The sequence below is a fragment of the Ptychodera flava genome (genome assembly GCF_041260155.1).
Source record: "Ptychodera flava strain L36383 chromosome 3 unlocalized genomic scaffold, AS_Pfla_20210202 Scaffold_26__1_contigs__length_13983176_pilon, whole genome shotgun sequence".
Classification (NCBI taxonomy): domain Eukaryota; kingdom Metazoa; phylum Hemichordata; class Enteropneusta; family Ptychoderidae; genus Ptychodera; species Ptychodera flava.
This window is the reverse complement of record NW_027248280.1, coordinates 11,046,599-11,067,978: the sequence shown is the minus strand read 5'-3', so window position 1 is coordinate 11,067,978 and position 21,380 is coordinate 11,046,599. Positions and strand designations below refer to the sequence as shown.

The 21,380-nt window shown below is 37.5% G+C and overlaps 1 protein-coding gene across 1 annotated transcript; it reads right to left on the bottom strand.

Moving 5' to 3' along the window:
- Positions 1 to 2,365: 2,365 nt before the first annotated feature.
- On the bottom strand, positions 2,366 to 21,119 carry LOC139125957 (uncharacterized). The gene is made up of 4 exons (XM_070692032.1): positions 20,434 to 21,119; positions 19,647 to 19,753; positions 17,991 to 18,197; positions 2,366 to 2,398 (listed from the first exon to the last, which is right to left on the bottom strand). Exons 1-4 carry the CDS (start codon positions 21,071 to 21,073, stop codon positions 2,366 to 2,368), a joined length of 987 nt encoding a protein of 328 aa, XP_070548133.1. The 5' UTR covers positions 21,074 to 21,119.
- Between the last annotated feature and the right edge of the window lie 261 nt (positions 21,120 to 21,380).

Here is a 21,380-nt window from a genome sequence, read left to right as displayed (position 1 = left end):
ACAAACTTGTTCATAATCCGAAAAGGGGTGCACTTCAGGCTTGCGCGGGGATGAACTTGACGATTCTTACAAGTTTTTTAACAGCTTATGAACATGAAGAAGAGTGGAAGGGTAGGCATTACCTCAAACCTCGAGACAGTAAGAATTATGTGGTAGAATAAGGGTGTTGAACGAGAGTATAAGAATATGTTTTAGGACAAAAGCCTGAGTTTAAAAAAGAGACCAATTTTAGGGCTAATCTGAAAACGTAATATTCAGGATAGGTGATGGTCTATATGAACTCTAAGGTAAGGTACATAATTTTCCTTTCTGATCTTACATGAGTGAATGTCAATAAAACCATCATTACCAAAGTATTCATGAGGAGCAATATGAACATAGTTTGTCTAATCCTAATTAACTGTAAGGCTTGCAAGTGTGCGATACATAAATCGAGATTTAAAAACTGTCTGGCAAGGTGTGTCATAAATTAGGATTTCCACAAAATATTATAAAAACCATATTCGAAAACTACAATTGAATTACTTGGCTTTTATACTGACTTACAGAAAGTCGACGTTTTGCATTAGCGTACGCGAAACTGTTATACAATTTGTTTCGATACGCTTTTACAAAGCTTTGTCACACAACGATCAGTTGCATATTTGGGACAGTCAATGATGTCATTTATGATGACTTATTCTCGTCAGCAGGGCTATGCTATATTGAAAAGACAAATACATTGCAGCGATTCAATCATTGAACCAACAATTTTCCTTGCATTACACCGCTTTTCTAAACACTTATCACAAACATAGCTTGCCGCTTAGTATCTTCGACCCTACATTATGCTTGTTTCAGAGAGCAAAACTAGTCAATCAAGACTAGGCACAGTGAAGGTGCCATGGATGGAATGGGTACCATGTAGTATACTGCGTTTTCTGCGTGCTAAGATAAAGGCCACAGTTAAAGATAGAACTCCTAATAAGCTGCCTATCAGAGCGTACTGTTCTTGTTTACCAAATGAGTTGTTTTCTCCATCTGTCAAAAAGAAAACAATGCAAAGAATAATTGTTTAATTTTATAATGACGGGGAAGTATATCAAAATGTTAAAATTTTGTGTGTTTGTATTTTTGTAGATAAAGTGTTGTCTCGAAAAACCACAAATAAAGTAACGAGTCATATATATATATATATATATATATATATATTATATATATATATATATATATATATATATATATATATATATATATAATCCACACATATTCCAAACGAGTGTGGCTGCGTCGAGGACGCGTAATTCTTCTCCGTGTAGCGGCCGTATTCCTACGAGCCGTAGGCTGGGGAGGGTACTGCCGCTACACGGGGAATCACGAGTCCGCGACGCAGACACACGAGTGAGGAATGCGGGGAATATATATTTATCACATGCATAGACCTAGTTTACCGTGAATAAACCTTTCAGGAATGATCATACTGGCAAAGAACGAGAGGGGGATTTTACAAGAATTCATGCGCTTGTGTTATGCGGTCGAGGCTGGGACACACATGACTTGACTGCGCTCAGCTGTACATGTCGAGGTTAACTCCGAGCACGCTGAATGTGCTCTTATGAATAATTAGCGTCTCTCGTAGGGCTTTTTCTGTGTGAATCAAGCGGAAATAGGAAAGACTGTGGATTCGTAATGCAAGGTATTTATTTGGTACTTACTATAACATTAACATGAGTGAACACCGAGAAAGACATCATCAGTATGCTTGATTTCCTCATTGACAACATATTTGTTAAATTTGGAGGACACATTTTCCAACAATGTATATGAATTCCTATGGGCACTAACTGTGCTCCCTTGCTTGCCGACCTTTTTCTTTTCTCATACGAGGCAGAATTTATCCAGAACGTAATAAAACAGAAAAAGGTCTCTGTAGCTATAACTTTCAACCTAACGTTTAAATACATAGACTATGTTATTTCAATGAATAACTCTGAATTAAGTTACTATCTCGCTATGATTTATCCTCTAGAATTTGACATTGAAGAAACTACAGAAATGGCCTCTTCTGTTTCATATCTGGACATTTTACTCTTGAATTTGACTGTAATGGTCCCCTTTCTACTAGGCTATATGACAAGAGAGATGATTTCAACTTTCCACACCTCATCAGTAATATTCCATTCTCACCAGCTGATGGGGTATATACTTCCCAGCTTATTCGATATGCAAGAGCATGCAGTTCGTACGGTGATTTTGTAGAGAGACATGGCCATTTCTCCTACAAACTGCAAACTCAAGGTTACACAAGAGCAAGACTTGTCTCTACATTCAAACGCTTTTTTGCAGGTATACCCTACTTCCCCACTTAGTTATCAGAGAATCAATTTTAAAGACCTGCCTGTCCTACAATGGCACCAGCCTGATGAGATAAACATAAAAATGGAACATTCACACCTTGGGGGATTAAAAGACTTTTGTTTGTCACCCGAGTTGGTCAGGCAAGGACTCGGGTTTCAGGTACCATGCATTTTAATGCAGTCTTTCCCTAATGATAAATACAATATCCCTCTTCGACAACTGATCGCTTATGGTATCGGTGACATTGGGCCTTAATTAGTGCCCGCTACCTATCTGATTGATATATGTCGGGTGCAACATGTGGAGCAGGATGCGCTTACTATTTTCGAAACACCTGACATCACTTCTTGGTCCTTTGGCCAGAGTTCCATATATCTTACTTTCATGAATTTGACTGTGTTTGTGTACCGTCTATTTACAATCTGTTCCGTGCTGTTTTGTGTCTATGTTTACAAGTATTGTCTTACGAATTCTGACCTAGTGTTATTGGATTGTGGATTGGTGTGATTGCGATTATTCATTCACAAAATTATTGGACGTGCAAGCGGGACGTCGCGACACTCAGCCGTGGCTATTGAGAACTGTTTTTTTTGGTCAATAATCGAAGATTATTCAAAGAGTTCTGGTTTGCAAAGTTTGTAGGAAATTTTCAAAATTACAATTATTATGTTTTACGAAATTATCTATTGTATGTTTTATATTTTACGAATAAAATGGGCTTGTTTGAATTAAATGAAGAATAATGTTCGTCACAGACACCATAGGTAACACTGCACGAAACCTGTCTTTCTGAGCTTAGACGTGAGAAGACGGAAATTCACCAACAAGGTGTAATACAGGAAACATGCACAAAATGCTTGGACAGAGCAATAGCTTGCACCTTCTAATGCACTGATAACCTTGTGAACTCGTTGCTCTTGAAAAAAATGAATAGCATTTCATCTGATTTTTTTTAAGTCCTGAGTATCGTCATTGCAGTCAGAAATGATGGACGCTTTTCGCTTCCGCTGCTCGACCCGAGGGCTCGACTCGTTGACTACTGCGACAGCATTGATCGTGATGTTGATCTTGAAACCCGTAAATGTTGCTTACGAAAACATTCTTACTTCTGCGGGGATGATTGGTACGTGTCTTCGGTTGTACCGTCTATGCTTATCTCTCTCTCCATAAGGTAACTTGAACTTCTAAAGAAGTACAATCGAGGCGCTAACTAGGTATCATTATGTCTGATTAAGGTTGAATGGTAGAGCAAATTGAAAATGATTCTGATTTGGGGTATATTTTGTGGGATGACTCGGAAGTTTTTTAAAAGGGACAGTATTCTGCTTTTGTTTATCATCTACCGTGTCTGGCCCTAATCCGATTGTTATGCTGGAATTTGTGAGTATTCTTTTTTGTCAAAATAGCTTGTATGTATGTAGTGATCATTGTTAGTTGTTTACAAATGAAGTCTAGTCCAGAGTTTAATACGATTTTCATCAATAACAATGTAAATTATACTCATAAAGGTTGTGTTGATAATGCTAAACATTTGGCATTAAATTAAAATTTAGGGATTCAATGCAGAAAGTGTACGAAAATCATAAAATAAAAGTTCTGAAAAACAATAGCCAAAAGATACAGCTTATGAAGCTTGAAGCATCACTTATACCAAATGTGAAACCTCCTGTGCGATTGTGAATGAAATTTAAAGTACTGGACACACCTCCAGCATCGGATAGAGGAAATTTCGATAGAACTTCTGCGTCAAATGTACTTTCTACACTCCTCTTCGTCTTCGCCATTGACGTAAGTTCAAGTACCCTTTTTCTAGTGGTGTCGTCCGAATTAACTGTTGTAGTGGTGTCGTCCAAAATAACTATTCTCGTGACGCCGTCAGAACCAACTATTCTAGTGCTGTCTTTCGAATTAACTATCGCAGTGCTGTCATCTGATTTAACCAATTCTACACTGTTCTTTTGGGCCAGTGATGTCTTTCCTTCAGGCTCTGTCTTCTCTGTTGAAGAGTATGTCATATTGACATCTCTTTGGCATCCCTGGGCATCAGCATACATAAGTTGTGTACAACTGAACTCAGTGAAGGCATTTGAGGTTCATACGATGAGTCTGAAAATAGGCGATTTGTAGTTGTTACGATGTACTTCTGAATTTCACAAGCCAACCACTGAAATACACATGTACACTGCTTACACTTGTCATCGAGTGCTTTAGAGAGAAATAAACATGTCAATTTTTTGTGTTCGAAGCAACAAAAACATCAAGACAATGCTTGTGAGTCAGAAACAGCTAACTTTGAAGTTGATCACTTACTGAACTGACATATGAAAAATGTTTGGTATCCACAGTAGATATCATCGAACTCATATGGCGTTAGCCTGCTAGATAGAAATCAGTATAATATAGTATTAATTGGTTGTAGATTTTCGACGGGTCCCCTTTCTTGCAGTGCCCTGATAAGGCGTCGTGAGTCATATGCAAAACTGAGAGGCTATTTGATAAGATAAGTTATATTGTTGACTACAAGGTCAAGTCGCCATCTGTACTTCTGTTATCTCTATTTCATATGAGACATCTAATACGTTGTTATGATTACTGAAACATGATTATCAATCACATGGGGGTCCATTCACAGCCTGCATTTACAAATTAGCTGATGTACTTTTGTGGTATCTAATTTTCAATTGCATCATCAAAGCATATGATATTATTTAAGTAAGGAGAGGCCGGAGACCTGGCAAGGAAAATTGGCATGTTTCAGTGAGCAGACCAACAGAATAGTGGCTCACACAAAACAAATCTAACCAAAATGATATCAAAAGATATTCACATTTTCACCGTAATTATTGTACAATGTTACCCCATAACACAGTGAATGTCAGTAGAGAAACCACCGAACATTCCATTTTCCATGGGTATTCAATTGTAGAAATTGATCGAGCAATTGTTAAAACAAGGGTTGATGGACAACTCACCAGCTGATCCTTATGCATCGTGCATTTGTCGCATCGTGCGCTGGATTTCCAATTTTCCATGGTAGGTATCTTAGTGGTGTTCCGTCATAGTGAGTCCAAGAACTCTCCTGGTACGGCGAAACCCCATCGAGCCATGTCCTTGAAAGGCGTATGAGATAGTCTTGATTGATGTTTGCATAAGATAGAATAGAACATTTCATGGTGATTATTAATATACATGAAGACAATTGATATATCATTAGGGCTGAGCAGCTGCACAGAAGAGGATTGGAAACTGTTTACACAAATTGAAAGTTTCGTTAAAATACGTTAAAAGATATGCAGTCTCTATCACCGCATGTGTTTATGGCCTTCCTAGCTATGCGTACGTCAGCTCATACACCAGCTCGCAGGTGCCTGAAATTGTCAGTGTAGTATACTGGCATTTCCAGGCACCTGTACGCCAGCTAGATGAGAGCAGGTAGTGAGTCGAGAGCAGGTGTGTCGGTGATGCCTGACGCAAGTCTTCAAAGCTGCTCCCAAACGATTGGCTTTATCGCTTGCAAATTCGTATCTACGTTAACAAAATTGCACTAGTTCATGACATGCGATAACGCAAATAGAAGTACTTTCCTATTGGATTGCAATGAGCGTGACTATGCAGTCAAACAGTTCCAAATGTTGCCGTACTTTAGTGTGGAGTATCATCGTTGTACTTTGGAAACGGCAAAAGCTGGACCAGTTCACTGACTTGCTGTCTCGTCGTAACCCCATGCTAGTTCCACAAAAAAACGCGTAAGTACTGGCTATATCAGTCTCCTTCTTTGGGAGTTGACATTCATATGAGGAGGCATGGATTGGCCATAGATATTTACACCCATATTCAAAGGCTAAGCACATAGCGAAAAATTCCGGCAGGTGTGACTCATAAATATTCACGAATACAACAAAGTATAAAGTAGTCCCCTAGGGAACACAAGGTGTCATTCCTCAAAAAAAAAGCCAGGGCGCCAACGACAACAAGCACAGGAAGGTTTCAGCTTCCACCCTTCATACCAGCAGTACAACCTCGGCGACTGCCCAGGCATTTCAGCGAATGCAGAAGTCAATACTCCACAACCAGCTCCTGCAGTAGCTACGTTTATGGCCACACATGCCGGACACTCAGCTCCCCCTACTGTGCCACATGTGTTTGCTGGTACGGCGTTCACCTACATTAAAAGGGATGTCCAACCCTCAGGTAAACAAAGCGTTCAGGTACGTTTATTTTTAGACTGAGCTGCGTATTTTGGATGGATTTTGTGTCAGATATAACAGACACCATGACAGCATGGATGTACATCCATGATGACAGTGTCATAGTTCTTCATCATTACAATTTGTGTTTGACAGTGGGCTCCTTATTGTAGCTGTACAGCAAACTATACTGTTACAAGTTTAGTCAATGAAGGGCACCATTATTGTCCCATTATTTTTCTGTGACAGAAATGAAAATGCATATAATTAAAGTTAATTAATACAGTCTAAGCGTTTCTTACATGATTTCTTACACCGTACTCAATTTTTTAGTCGTGAGAACTGGAATGTGTATTAAGCTGGTTGCATGCGTTGCCACCCTGTCTTCCCTGTGAGTGAATTATGTAATCCCTGTGGGGACGGAATGTATAGTAAGGTGCCTGCATGCGTTGCCCACCCTGTCTTCCCTGCGAGAGAAGGGAAAATGTAGTGACCGTGGTCACGGCCACGGCTAAATGGGGACGAAGTTCTCCCTGTGAGGGATTGAATGTGTAGTAAGTCGATGCATGTGATGCCAACCATTGTAGTTTTCGGAGAGGAAATGTAAACATTTGAGGTGTGTTATTTTTGGGATTCCCTTTCTGTGCATGTGCTTATACATGCGGCTGCAACTGGTGGAGTTACAGGAAAAAACGACGACTTGGAGAAGTCTGCTGGTACATCTCAGAGACAGTTTTCAAGTGCTTTATCTGTTGTGTTTATTCCTTAGGGAATTGTGTTGTGCTTTCAGTTTGCAGAGAATCATTAAAGTGTAAATGCAAAATAGGTTGTCGTTTCTCAGCAATGGTTCCTTTTGACAGGATGGTGGGGGGGCAATTACCAAAAACCCTGGCCTTATGGCTGCCTGCCAGTTGCAGGAGCCTGTCTTGGGTGCCTTCTGTAGATTTTACAAGGGCTCTTTGCCCAGTTTGGCATTCCAAACAGGAAGATGTATTATACAGTTGATCAGTGTTCAGCGTCGGATAACCTTTAACTGGGTAAGCTACAGGGCGCCCCAGAAAATGGATCGGACCCGCGTGTTCCTATATAGAAGCACTTTTGGCAGGAAGGAGTAAGTCTCCCCTGACGACTTGACCTTCAGAAACCTTAAAGTGTTCATTGCAGGAGAAGTACATAGTCCTTTGCAGCTAAGCATTTGTTGACTGAAAATGTGCCAGGTAATCCCATTTTAACTTTTACTTAAAAGTGTTCATTGCAGAAGAAGTACTAACCATTAAGAGCTTAGCATTTGTTGACTTAAAATCTGTCAGGTAATCCCATTTTAACTTTGGCTCTTCAAAGGGGTAAAGGTATCAGAGTACGGAACTCTGTGCAAGGACATGTTTAGAGGGGAGTGTTACAACCACCTATCCCCAACTCCTGTGACACGTCAGAAGAATTTGTCATGCAAATAATTCGGCAAGTTCATCCATCCGCTATCTATGATAGATTGATACCAGAGGTTATATAAATCGGGGTAGAGTATAATTTATTGAAAGTTTTTTGAAATGTTTTTTCAATGTTCTTTGTTTTTAAATTGATGTGAGTGTGAGGAGAATTGATGAGTGGGAGAATAACGATTGGGAGATTGATATTTTATTGTAGACTAGTATGTTTTAGTAAAGGAATACGTTGTGTTTGGTGTGAAGCAACGAAGCTCGCATCCTATCCAATGCTTCATAAAATAGGCAATACCATTGAGTTGAAGTGATTAGGCTTTAAATGTTACTTTATTTTTTAAGGATCTTATGGAGTATGATAGTATCGGATCACTTGGACGCTCGCCTATCTACGTCCATGACACTCGGCGGAAATGATAAGGATAGCTTTAGCTTTATTGTTTTAGAAAATATGTATACTTAAATAGTCATAACCTACCCGAAAGAAAGACATCCGTAGTTACCAAATACCGTTCTTAATTTTCTTAGTTCCAGAGTTTCTATTTTTGCAAACAGAAATCTGAGCGATCCTATGAGTGTGGGGTCTGCATTATTGTGTTAGTGTGTTAGTAGCACGAGTAATTATGCCGATGGAAGCTATCATTACAGGCTAGAAACATGTCTGTCAACTGTGTGGCTGTTGTCTGTATATCAGTCTGTCTGTCTATGTGTGTGTCTGTCTGTCTGTCTACTTGTCTGTCTGTCTGTCTGTATATCTGTCTGTCTGTCTGTCTGTCTGTCTGTCTGTCTGTCTGTCTGTCTGTCTGTCTGTCTGTCTGCATGCATGCATGCATGCATGCATGCATGCATGTATGTATGTATGTATGTATGTATGTATGTATGTATGTATGTATGTATGTATGTATGTATGTATGTATGTATGTATGTATGTATGTATGTGTGTGTGTGTGTGTTTGTGTGTATGTGTGTGTGTATGTATGTATGTATGTATGTATGTATGTATGTATGTATGTATGTATGTATGTATGTATGTGTATGTATGTATGTATGTATGTATGTATGTATGTATGTATGTATGTATGTATGTATGTATGTATGTGTGTATGTGTGTATGTATGTATTTATGTATGTGTGTATGTGTGTATGTATGTATGTATGTGTGTATGTTGTATGTTCTTTCGTCCGTACGTACGTACGTCCACGTCAAAAAGTTGATAAGGTATAAGGTGTTATTCTAAAACAATATGCAGAGGAATCCTCTGACTTATATTTTTAATAAATCTCCCAGATCTGGAATTTTTCCTACGTTTTTATACGTAGTAATATGGTACCAATTTTTAAAAAGGGAAACAAGCAGGATATAAAACATTATAGGCCTGTTTCAGTGTTACCTTTATAGTAAGGTGTTTGAGAAAATAGTTTTTAAAAGTTTGTATTGTCACGTAATTTAAGATAATCAACATTGTTTTGTTCTTGGGAGGACCGTCGAGACTATTGTTTTCATTTCTACATATTTTATTTCAACTGCATTCAGCAATAAATTACAATCTGATTCAATTTATCTTTACATCAGCAAAGCCTTTAAGTCAATATCGCATAAATTACTAATTCATAAACTGTCTTCCTTCGGTTTTACCGGACGTTGTATTCAGTGGCTTGAGTCATATGTGTCTGATCGCTCTTTGAGAAGTGTTGTTGAAGGGAGTTATTCGAAATGGTGTCCAGTTCTATCCGGTGTACCTCAGGGGTACATAATTGGCTCCCTGTTATTTATATTGTTCATAAATAATTGGCACAATGTGCTCAGTCTTCGAATGTAATTTTATATGCTGATGTTTCCAAGCTTTTAAATTACAAAACAATCAAGTCAATTTCTGACTGCACATGGTTGCAGGATGATTTGGACAGGTTTACTTTTTAGTTTTCAACATGGAAGCTGATATAAATGTTCAGAAATGTTGTTGCATTACATTTTCAAATAAAACCAAGAGGTTTCTTTTAATTATCGTATTGATACAGTACCGCTTGCGTGATGTACAACTGTAAAGGAGTAGGGCGTCATCCTTAGTAGCTCCATGGACTTCTCTGAGCATATCGATAATGCAGTTAAGGAGGCAATGAGTAGCCTTGGCTTTTTAAAACGTTATTGTAAAGATTTCAGTGATGTTAAATCTTAAAAGACCCTGTATATCGCCTTGGTACGCAGCGGCCTCGAATACCGTTCTGTTATCTGAAGTCCATGGCAGCAGAATTTTGTTGATAAGGTTGAAGGTGTTCAAAAGAGATTGATTATTATAAGTACTTGTCTTTTAAACTGAATATGCGTTACTGTACATGATACACATAATTATGCGAATGTTTCAATTTGCCTCCTCTATCCAATCGTAGATACGTTTCTGATCTTAGCTTCCTGTACAAATGTGCTCATCCTGTGTTAAATTGTTCTCATTTAACTCAAATCATACTGAACGTTCAACGTAGTCTACGGGTTAACCTATCATTTCGGGTACCCCTTTCCAGAATCAATATTCGTAAACACTCCCTTTTGCCACGTACTTTAAGCACTTACAACGATAATGCAAATTTTCGCTCGAGAATTGACGTTTTAATCAGACTAAGTCTTTTTAAACAGGTGTTAGGAATTTTTTTTTTATGATTTGTATGTTTTTTGTGACTGTCCTTTGCGTTAATTTATGTGTGACTGTATTTTATGTATTTTTATGTTTTGCGGAGCCTGTAATCGGGAATTTACTCCTGTTGGTTATCCGAATAAATAAAAAATCAAAAAAAAACAAAACTCCACTAATTTAGTACTTGGTGTGCAGGTGCATCATACGGTGAAGAATGGTGTGAATTTCTTCACATGAACATGTTCATTTCCAAAGTATTTGAATGGGGTTAACAGGCAAACTCAATAAAATGAAGAAACTCCTGGACTACTGAACATGTTTTTATTCATAGCTACCTTGCACAAAGTCTTTGAAAATTTATAATTTCATAGGGATATGTGCCACTTTGTATTTATATAACGTTTTTTTGTCATTTTGCTCAAAAAATATTCTTCTTCAGATAGTCTTGTCAAAGAGCCTTGGAATTCGGTACAAATAACATTGCCATGAGTTTGAAGAAAAATGTTCAAATTTTAATGAAGCGTACATTGTTGTATTTCTGGCTATTTTCGTGATATTTTCTCAGGAATCAAATTTTACAGAACTATTCATTCGGCAGCCTTGAAATTTGGCAACTTTGTACCTAGGGATGACCTAGACGACATTTGAGCAAATTGTGATGAAATCTGGGTGTTATTATTGTTCTTCTTTAGTGTTTTTTTGTTTAAAAACGGATTTTTCAAAATAACTCATCCGACAACTTTTAAATATGGTGTTCTTGTTCTCCTGGGCATGGCCTATTTTCGAGTGGTGTAAATTGCGATCAAATCTTTCACGTAATATTTTAAAGATAACTTTTTTGTGTTTTCAGTATTAAAAACGCCGTACCCTTCAAAGTCTCATCTGACAGCTTTGGAATAATTAGCATATGCGTCTGTTAGGAAGAAAACCTTCTGCAGAATTCTTCAAATCATGTGGAAATTTTCATTTTCAGGAATATTTATATTAGTGTTATTCGAACAACCTTATCATTCAAAATTACTTATCGGAAGTCCCTAGAGATGACATAGTTTAGATATTTGTCGTTTTTGATGAATTCAAAAGTGATGAATGCAAATGGCGTAAAAACGAAAAACAATTTTTGCTGATTTCACCAGAGTTTGCATAGGTGACTAGCACAGTTACGTGCGGTTGATACATAGCGGCAGCCGCGTGGTATGCATAGACGCATATCACCACTATAGGGAAAAAGTGCGTGTCTAGAGCGAGGAACTGACACCTTCTCGCAATCACGGAGTCTTTATGATTCTCGCCAATGAACGGCAAGTCTTGATGATTCTCGCCAGTGAATTTCAATTCTCGCTGTACTTAATGTGAATTCCAATTCTCACCGGTGAGAATTTGTTCTCACACTTGATTCTCGCCAAGGAGCGCATTTCTCACCAATCTCCATAGGAGATTAAAATTTTCTCACCGACAGCGGTGAGAATAAGAACAGATTCTCACCGATTACGAGAAAGCGTCAGTTTCTCGCTCTAGTCACGCGTTTTTCCCTATAGTGCACGCGCACGGCGTACTGTGTGGCAGACGACAAAATGTAGTCATCGGAGGCGGCTAATATTTGACATGTAAAAACTAATGTTTATGTGGTATTGGTTTAAAATATGATACAACTGATTTAAAATAATGAAAACTACAAAAACTAAGGATAAGTTTTCAAAAACTTACCTGAGGTAAAGGCATAATGCTGTATATAAAGTCTTTTGAGTGGGAAGTAAATTAATTGCGTCGTTCGGACTAATTATAGACTCCTTAAAATATCGTCAATTAGCACAACAACAAACCTTCGGGGGATTTCGGGTCAAAAATCAGGAACTATCGTAGAACTTCGGGATGTGGAAAATACACTCGGGAAATGAAATTTTTTTTATCTATATCTCGCGATCCGCCCGCTGCCGCCAAGTCAAATATCGACCGTTGGCAGTAAAAAAATATGTTTTTAAAATGTTACCAAGTGGGAGTGCCTCTTTAAACATTTGCTTACATTTTCCTCAATTAAACTTTAAATTGTACGCTGGACAAATAAAGAATTCAAAACATCGGGGTCACCATGCAAATTGTGGCACCACAGAAAAAAAAAATATTGGACATCTACCTGTGTTTGAAATATAAAATTGCCTATTATTCCTGTTGAGATCTTTCCCCGGGAAAATATCATTTTCGAATTTTCGAAATGCTAAAATGGTGATTTTTTTTACTTTATGAGCTTATAAAATAATCGCCAATCAGATGTAGATTAGAAAAAGATTGTAAAAATTTGAGAGTTGGAATATAATCTCCGCGAGGCGAGTTCTAAAATATGCGACGAAATATAATCATCCCATTTGTCATGCTCCAGGAACAGAGATTTAAAATATCAAGGCGAAGCTCGGGAAGGCAACTATGTAATTTCTTCAATCACTTGCTGCGATAGATAAATCTTTTGATGTTATTCCTGTTGTCAAGATGTTCATAGAAATGACATTATCAATGTAACTAAATGTCAAATAAAAGACTGAAAATTCCCCTCTATCATCTATATTTTGCAAATTAGTACTTTACTCACCAACTTTGCTAACATCCTTAGATAGAAAATAGGTTTCCATGAGGTTTGAAACATATATTCCTGTCTCATAATCGGGTATTCTCAATAAGACCCCTCCATATCTCGAACAATAATCATAAGCATAGTTTGAAGTTGAAACCGTTTCGGAGAAATGCAAGTTACCACCAAGGTCAATCAGGTCATCTGTTGTCCAAAATATTAATAGGAACTCGACATAAATAAGGTTTAAACCTCCCACAGTTATTTATATTAACATTTATTAGAGTAATAACAATTTGATCACAGCTAGAATACTATGGGATTGAGGATATAACATGTTCATATGACCTGAATGCGACAGTCTACTGCACGACGGTGGTTTCAGGGCATTTTGCGAAAGTCTTCAGCAAAATGTTTCGAAGCACCAAAGGCAATTTCATTTAAAGTAACCATCGTAATTCGCCTGTAAATTGCAGTATGTTTGGAAGGTCAAGCACATTCGAATTCATTCATTGGCCTATATACAGGCTACGTATAAGTGGATTTATCTATCAAGTTTTATTTTATGATCAGATTCTGGGCGCAATTTTACCAAGTCTTGTTGCAATAACAACGTATTTGCCATAAACGATTTCCAGCCTTTAACCACTTCAGAAACAAATCACACAATCTTAATGCGCTTTTGTCACTTGACGCCATTTGATATACTTGACTCAATTCGAATTTCACTGTTCCCAAGACCCATTGGTTTTCCAAAATATACCCCTTAAAATAGAAAAAATGGACGTCAGGAAACAAATTGAAATATTTACATACATTTAGGTACACCAAAACCTTCTTCGTATTGGCAGAAGAAAGGAAATGTACTTTCACAGCTTATATCGTTCCATGCCAGGTCGTTCCTGTATAAAACGAACGGAAAGTAAACGAGTTTTACAGAATCTATAATGTCCTCTACGTACTGTTTATCAGATACCGCCTACAGAGTAACTTATTAAGAATATCATGATTCAGATTTATCAACATCGGCTAAATTTCTTGATAGATTTTAAATTATATATGAGAAAATTGTACCTATAATTTCATGCCTGAATATTAATCCAGTTATTGCTCATTAATATTCATTAAAAATTAACAGGTTTATCTAGACATTACGGGAAAGCTCCATTAACTTAGGAATACCCGACTTCCCTAGAGGATCAATTTCACAGACCTGCCTTTGCTACAATAGCACTACAATGGCACCAGCTGGATTAGATAAACATAACAATGGAACATTCACACCTTGGGGATTATAAGTCTTCTGTTTGTCACCCGAGTTGGTCAGGCAAGGACTCGGGTTTCAGGGACCATGCAAGTTAATGCAGCCTTCCCCTAATGTATTGTAGTATTTTATGAAGTTAGCGCAGCCTACATATTGTCCGACGTGAAGTAGAGGACGATGCGCCGTACTCACATTTAAGCGCATACCTTATTATCAGGATGGCATTTTTACTTTTATTCATATCACATTTGCTTTCGGGACTGGGTATAAAACTGGCTGATAAGTGACTTTTTGCGCAAACATGTTTAACAATACGTTGGCTATCAATGTCAAATGGTGGCATTGAACATGATTGAGACCGCGCGTATGACTTCACTGCGCAACTTAAGGAATAGGACGTGAGACTAATCTAAGCGTACGCGAAAATTGTCTAATAAAACCGCCCATAACGACAAAAAAGTCGAGGTTATCGTCAAAGCCCTTCTGCTGGAGGCTCTTCGTAAAATCAACTTTGTGGAACGGTGTTCTTTTCAATACACGCACAGTTACGTGTAAAACACCGATGTTAATTTCCACTAAAAAAGGGGAGAACCCCGGCCTAACATTATCGTTTACGAAACTATATGAAAGAAGATATAGCTGGGGTAAAATGGTGACTTTATATATGTTAAATATACCTGCTGTTATATACCTGCTGTTATCCAATAGTAATCCTTGTTGATACGAACAGACATTCTCTTTAGGGTAATAACACACTATGTTGTGCCTAGATTGATAAGTGATATTTCACATCACAACTCATTGCAAAATTGAGATGGGATTGATCTTGAACGACGCCCAAGCGGTGAATAATGCTTATTTGAGAAGAAAAGCACCGTACACAAACAGACACGCCGAAGCTCAATATTGACTACGGAAAAAAGATTGTAAATTGTCACTGAATCAGCGTCATCCTACACATAATTGCTTGTGTTTTACAAAGAGAATTTCTGCTAATTGCTGTATAATATATAATATAAGTATATAGAAATAATATGTGATTACGTACTTATTTGATGGCTGCAATTCGATAATTTTTAAGAGCTCGTATCACAGACCCCTATTATTGTAACACTATAGCAACTATCTCATTAAATGTAATTTGGAAAGGGTATATGATCGATTGTGAATCTTTGCATCTTCAATTGGACGACGTCAATGTTGATGTATTCATTTAAAATGTTAAAGCCAATACATTTTCATTTGAGAAATCCAACTATGCCAGTTTCTTGCTGATGCAACGATAAGCTTAGCTTTAAGGCCATCGTCTGGGCTAATGTCGGTCAAAATGCTCAAAAAATCTAATTTTAGTTTTTTCCTTCATTGTCACCCTCGACATGTATACTTTCAAATAAGCTATATCATTCTTCAAAAAATATTAACTAAAATCGAGAAAAATCGCGTTTTTTTCCCACTGACCCCTGGTCAAATTTTATTTAGTCTAATTATATATTCAAAACAGGTAAATCGCTATTTTTGGTTGCCTAAAAACTTTGTTGAGTTATGGCATCATGTATGAAGTAGTGACCATTTGCTTGCTTATTGAAGCAGCTTTTTCAGAGGTAAAAATATGGCGTTGTGGAAATTGTGAGTTTGAGACTAATTGCAGTCTAAAAAAGCCAGATCAATGAGTAATCGGGAAGAAATTTGCAACAAATGATTCTGTTTTATATTTTGTGTGGATATTACTGTAAGGCATATGAAGATTTTCATTCAGGTATAGCAATTAAACCAGAAAACAAACCATATTAGACGTTATGGTGTCCATATACATGACAAGTAAAGAATCTCACATGAATTTCATTATCATGCTAATTATAAAATCAATGTTTTTTTTTATAATTAACAGTTCATTTTTCACTTAGAAAGCAATTACAACCAGGCTTTTGTAAATGGGCCGCATCAAGCAAAAACCTACCTGATGGTCAAAATTATCAATTTTTGTTTTTCTAGCATTTTTGATGGTTCTCTATCTCTTGATTATGTCACTGAAGTTTAAGGTCCGAACCGCGATCAGAAGTATGATTTTAGCTCATTTGAATATAACCCCTGACCTTAGATTTGCATACTGGTTTTCCTTTGCTCTTCATTCACACATCAAATTCCTGTGTACCTCTGCATTGTTTCTTCCAAAGAAAAACCACGCCGATGAAGTGTTGTTTTTGCCAACATGATATGAGATAAAAATGTTTCATTTAAGCTGTGTAGATATCTTATTAACGTGATTTTCAGGTTTACAAACAAATTTATGCATGTTCACTTTCACTTCAATAGGCATTGATAATATAACACACTTGTTCAGTGCCCACTCTCACTGCAAAATAATACTTCAAACAACAAACATGTACTGGTACATAAATGAGAAATACTCAATCTTATTTATTCACTTTTTGAAGTGTGGTTTATACATTTTACATACACACTGTACAAAAGTCAGCCCGAAAAGGTGGCCTTACATGCTGTTGAATAGTATCATGTAGTTGTCTATGGCGGGCATCTGACAAACCCCCACAGTCAAGTTTCTCAGGAAAGCTTCCTTGTTGTGGGGGCCAAGTTGCACCATTCCTTACCAATGCTATCTGAGTTTCAATTTCATCGTGGACTTCTTTTACATAAACCTTACCTGGATTATCTTTATTAAATCTAAAATGGTGATATTTCCGTATGCCTTTCAGTGGTTTGAGATATGCAGATAGGTATGTATCCCACTGATACCATTGCCATGTGTGATCAGACTCTGAGTCTTGTTGCAGGACATGACTTTTATTAATATGGGCACTCTTGTTGACAAGAGTAGCTAACTGATCCACGGTATCCACATCACTACGTCTATATAATTGACGGACATTACCAAAGCATGCATCACAAATACATTTTGTGTGCCCAGGTTCCATGAAATGAATTTGAATTTCATCATGCAGACCAGTACTGGTTCTCCATGACATATAGTGCAGAACAGATTTGTTTTTATTTTGACCCCCACAGTTGTCAGCATGAAAGGAACATTGTTTTTCACCCAAACTGTGATCTGAAAGATGATGATGTAATATGCTAATTACATTATTGGGTCCTGCACTTTTCTTCCCATCCTGACCAATGCTATCAGCTGAAAAGATAATTAATTTGTTCTTTACAAACTTCATTACAAACACCAAAACAGAAAACTTTCATTGGGCTAAGGAAGTACAAAGGACCAACTTGTCTTGACTGATGGGGAAGTGAAAAATGTTGTGCATAATCAAAACTATAATGAACAGAAAACAAATCTTGTGAACAAGGACTGTGAATACCAAGAATCTTATTTTGTTGTGGTAATGATTCATACTCTTCAAATGACTTCTGGACACAATTCTTATAAAATTCTCTCCTTTTCTGTGCTTTCATGACATGCTCATTATATTGTGATGTAAACAATAATTTTTCATCTTCTGAGGAGGCAAACATAATTTTGTTTCGAAACTCTTCACATTTCACACGAACATCAGTTTTGGGAGAAATGGTTTGAATGTGAGGAACACAGTCTTTCCATACGTTCTTAAAAGTAGTGAGTCCAACATGTGTCAGAGGTGGCTGTGTCTGCTCACATGACTCTGCATAAGCTGAGTAGACTCTCTCCTTGGTGATACTGGATGGTAAGTAGACTGGTGGAGTGCCTTCCCTTCCACGTGGTACAGCTGGCATAGGCAAACCAAACTCATTTGAATATTCCATAATGAACTGCACAACGTGCTGGATGATCTATGGTGACAAATAAAAGTATATACCGGTATGAAAACATCTTCAGTTATGATTGGTATTATTCGTCCGTGTGTGATACCACTGTCTGCTTTTATGGTGCCAGTATTGTATATCTGTCTTCAAAAAAATGATCACAAATCAAGAAAAAAATTCAACACAAATCACTTGATTGTTAAACACAAATAAAGAACAGGTTTGTGGATGACCTGGCATCTATCAACCTATTGGTGAAAACACTGCCAGAAATCATGCTTGAGTCAGTTCTTAAGGGGGGCGGTACTGTAGTTTTAACCTATGATGAATTTTTCACTATATCTGTATGTTAATTGCAAGTTCTTGTTCTACTCCCCAAGGCATGTCTAAACACCCACTATTTAGCTTGTCAACACATAGTCTGTACTTGTAACATGCATTATTATTGTTTACATTTGAACTCTAGTTTGGACTGGGATTACCCTGTCAACAATGACACTGCAGTTTACACATGCACGATCTTAGGCTGAGTTTAATAACAAGCTAAATACTGTATATCTCATCATGTTTTTGGGAGTCAGTACAACAAGAAACTAGTTGACCTTGAAAAACAAATGAAGTGAAAAAATCATGAAATGTTAAAGCCCCAGTGCTGCCAACTTTCGATGTTTTTTTCATTATTCTTATTTTATAAATCAATTGCAACTTCTTATTCTACTCCCCAAAGAATGTTCAAACACCCACTATTTAGCTTGTCAACTTAGCGTCTATATATGTGTGAAATGCATGTATTGAATATTGTTTACATTTGAATTCTAGTCCGGACTAGAAGTCAGTTTTTAACAATAACAATGCACTTTACAACCATAAGGGCTGAGTTGACAAGCTGGATACTGTGTATATCAACATTCTTTGGGGAGAAGAACAAGGAATTATGGTTCACATTCAAAATCAAAATGGTGAAATTATCATCAAAAGTCAGCAGCACTGAGGCTTTAACTTCAAGATACTCTTTTAAATATCAAAATCAAGAAATTTAAAACAAGATAAGATAGAAGTCTGAAAAACAAAGCTTTTTTCCTGTCAAATCAGGCCAAATACGTGAAATGGGAAATTTGTGGTTTTACTATTTATGACAGATCTGGCATGACAACAACAGAGAAACCCAGTTGGGACAAGGGCTATCACACACGTCGTCATGTCAGAGAAACTGACTAATGAAAATTATTCCCCAGATATGTCTGCGAGAGATGAGTTTGGAAATTGAGATCAAATTGGTTATGTTATTGCAAATTACTCTCTACAAAACAATAATGATTTTACTCAGTGTTTTCTGCTAAAGATAGGGGACGTTGGTAATTAATTTCGCAACTCTGGTAACATTTCTGCGGTCCAAATTTGGAAACCTTGATATATAACTCTGAATTTACGAACGGTTTGTGAATTGACCACGATGCACTTAAGATATTTTCTTACCTCAAATGAAAAAGCATTATGAGCCTTCTTTCCTTTCAAACCATGTTCTCTAGGTGCTATGCCATTGACCTTGTAATGGGCTTTCAGAGATTTGTAACTCCAAACACCTGAGAGGGAGATAAAATTATATTAGAGAAAGATATCACATTTCATGTCGGGTTATTAGTTATTGTTTAATTTCAAAGTCAACTGAAAACATAAGGTTCAATCTAGTTCTAATTTGAAGGATCAGTGGTCCTAAAAAGAAATTTGAACACTGTGGATGCCCATCATGTATGGTGTCGCTTTGATGACAAAACAGGCCAGTTATATTGCCTTGCCGGTGACGCTATGCATCGACGTTACTGTTATTGATTGAAATGACGAATTAAAACTGCGTCGACCCATGGAAAACTATGAGTCTGAGAGTAAATTGAAAGTCAGGAAGGTGAGATAGCTGCAATAATCGTTCAGCTCCGACCCGTGGGCCGGGGCTGAATCTCCAACACAGCAAACAAAGGCCCGTGAGCTACAATTATTGGAGCCAGAACTTAGAATTTGAGACTGAGTTTACACGCCATGAAGCGGTCAATGACCTTGAACTTCAATTCTACTAGTGTACGGAAACTCTGTTTGATGATCTGATTTAAATGATAGAAAGGCAAACACAATTCAATTATGTTTTATCGATATCTGATGTCAACAAATCAGTACTTCGATTAAGTCGTCTCGGGGCAGAGGTGTACCTGTAAAACGTAGTTGTTTTTAACACAGACAAGGAGAAATTTGCATGCTTGTAAATACTCACTGATGTCATGAATAAATCGCCATGCCTTCTCACAAATTTCGTATCCGTCAAATTCGTATCTGAATCTCTGACATTCTCGTATCTTTCCTCTCCTTGTGTCACCTTTCTTTTCCATCTGTTCAATCTTCGCAAGCAGGAGTATGTCTTTTTCCGTCTTTGTGAATTCGGCTAAATTAAGACGATACTGAAAGACCCGATCTGCGTTGAGTTGACTGTAACATCGATTGGAACAGCCGCAACCAACTTGAAATTCTGCAGTAACTTCAGACGCATGATTATTTCCATCAGTCTCACGACTGGATTCGGTAGAAGCAGTAAAATTTGCAACCAAATCCTGCGACGATGTTTGGCACTCATCATCTGAATCGGATTCAGAGTTCTCCGAGTCGCTACCGTTGCTGCTTTCGTCGCTTGAAAGTTGGCGTTGTTGGTGTTCACTTTCGATGTCATCAAGGAAATCCCGATGTCTATCGGACATTAATTGCCCTAGATCTTCGTCGAATTGAAGGTCAACGGGAACTCTTGAACACATTTTACTGTGAGAAATGCCGATGATTTTAGAGAGGAAAGCAACGTACGACACAGCAGGTTGCGGACTGATGACGGCTCGACAAGAGCTATGGGCGGGAAACTCTTTCATATGCAAATATTTTTGGCGGTGATTGATTACACCCTAAACTTTACATTTCAAAATGTAGAACGAAAATGCGAGAAACAAGTATCTACAGTTCAGTGCACCTTGGTACTATCTACTTTTGATATTTCGTAATGTAAATGTTTTTAATTCGAAGAGGATTGAAAGGAAAGAAACGAGCCCATGATTTTATCGCCGACAGGTCTGTGGGCGCGCAAACGTAAACTCTCATACAAAGTATCAATTTTTAGAACTGATATTGTGCAACATTGTATTCATTACCATCCGGTAGGTTTTTGCTTGACGCGGCCCA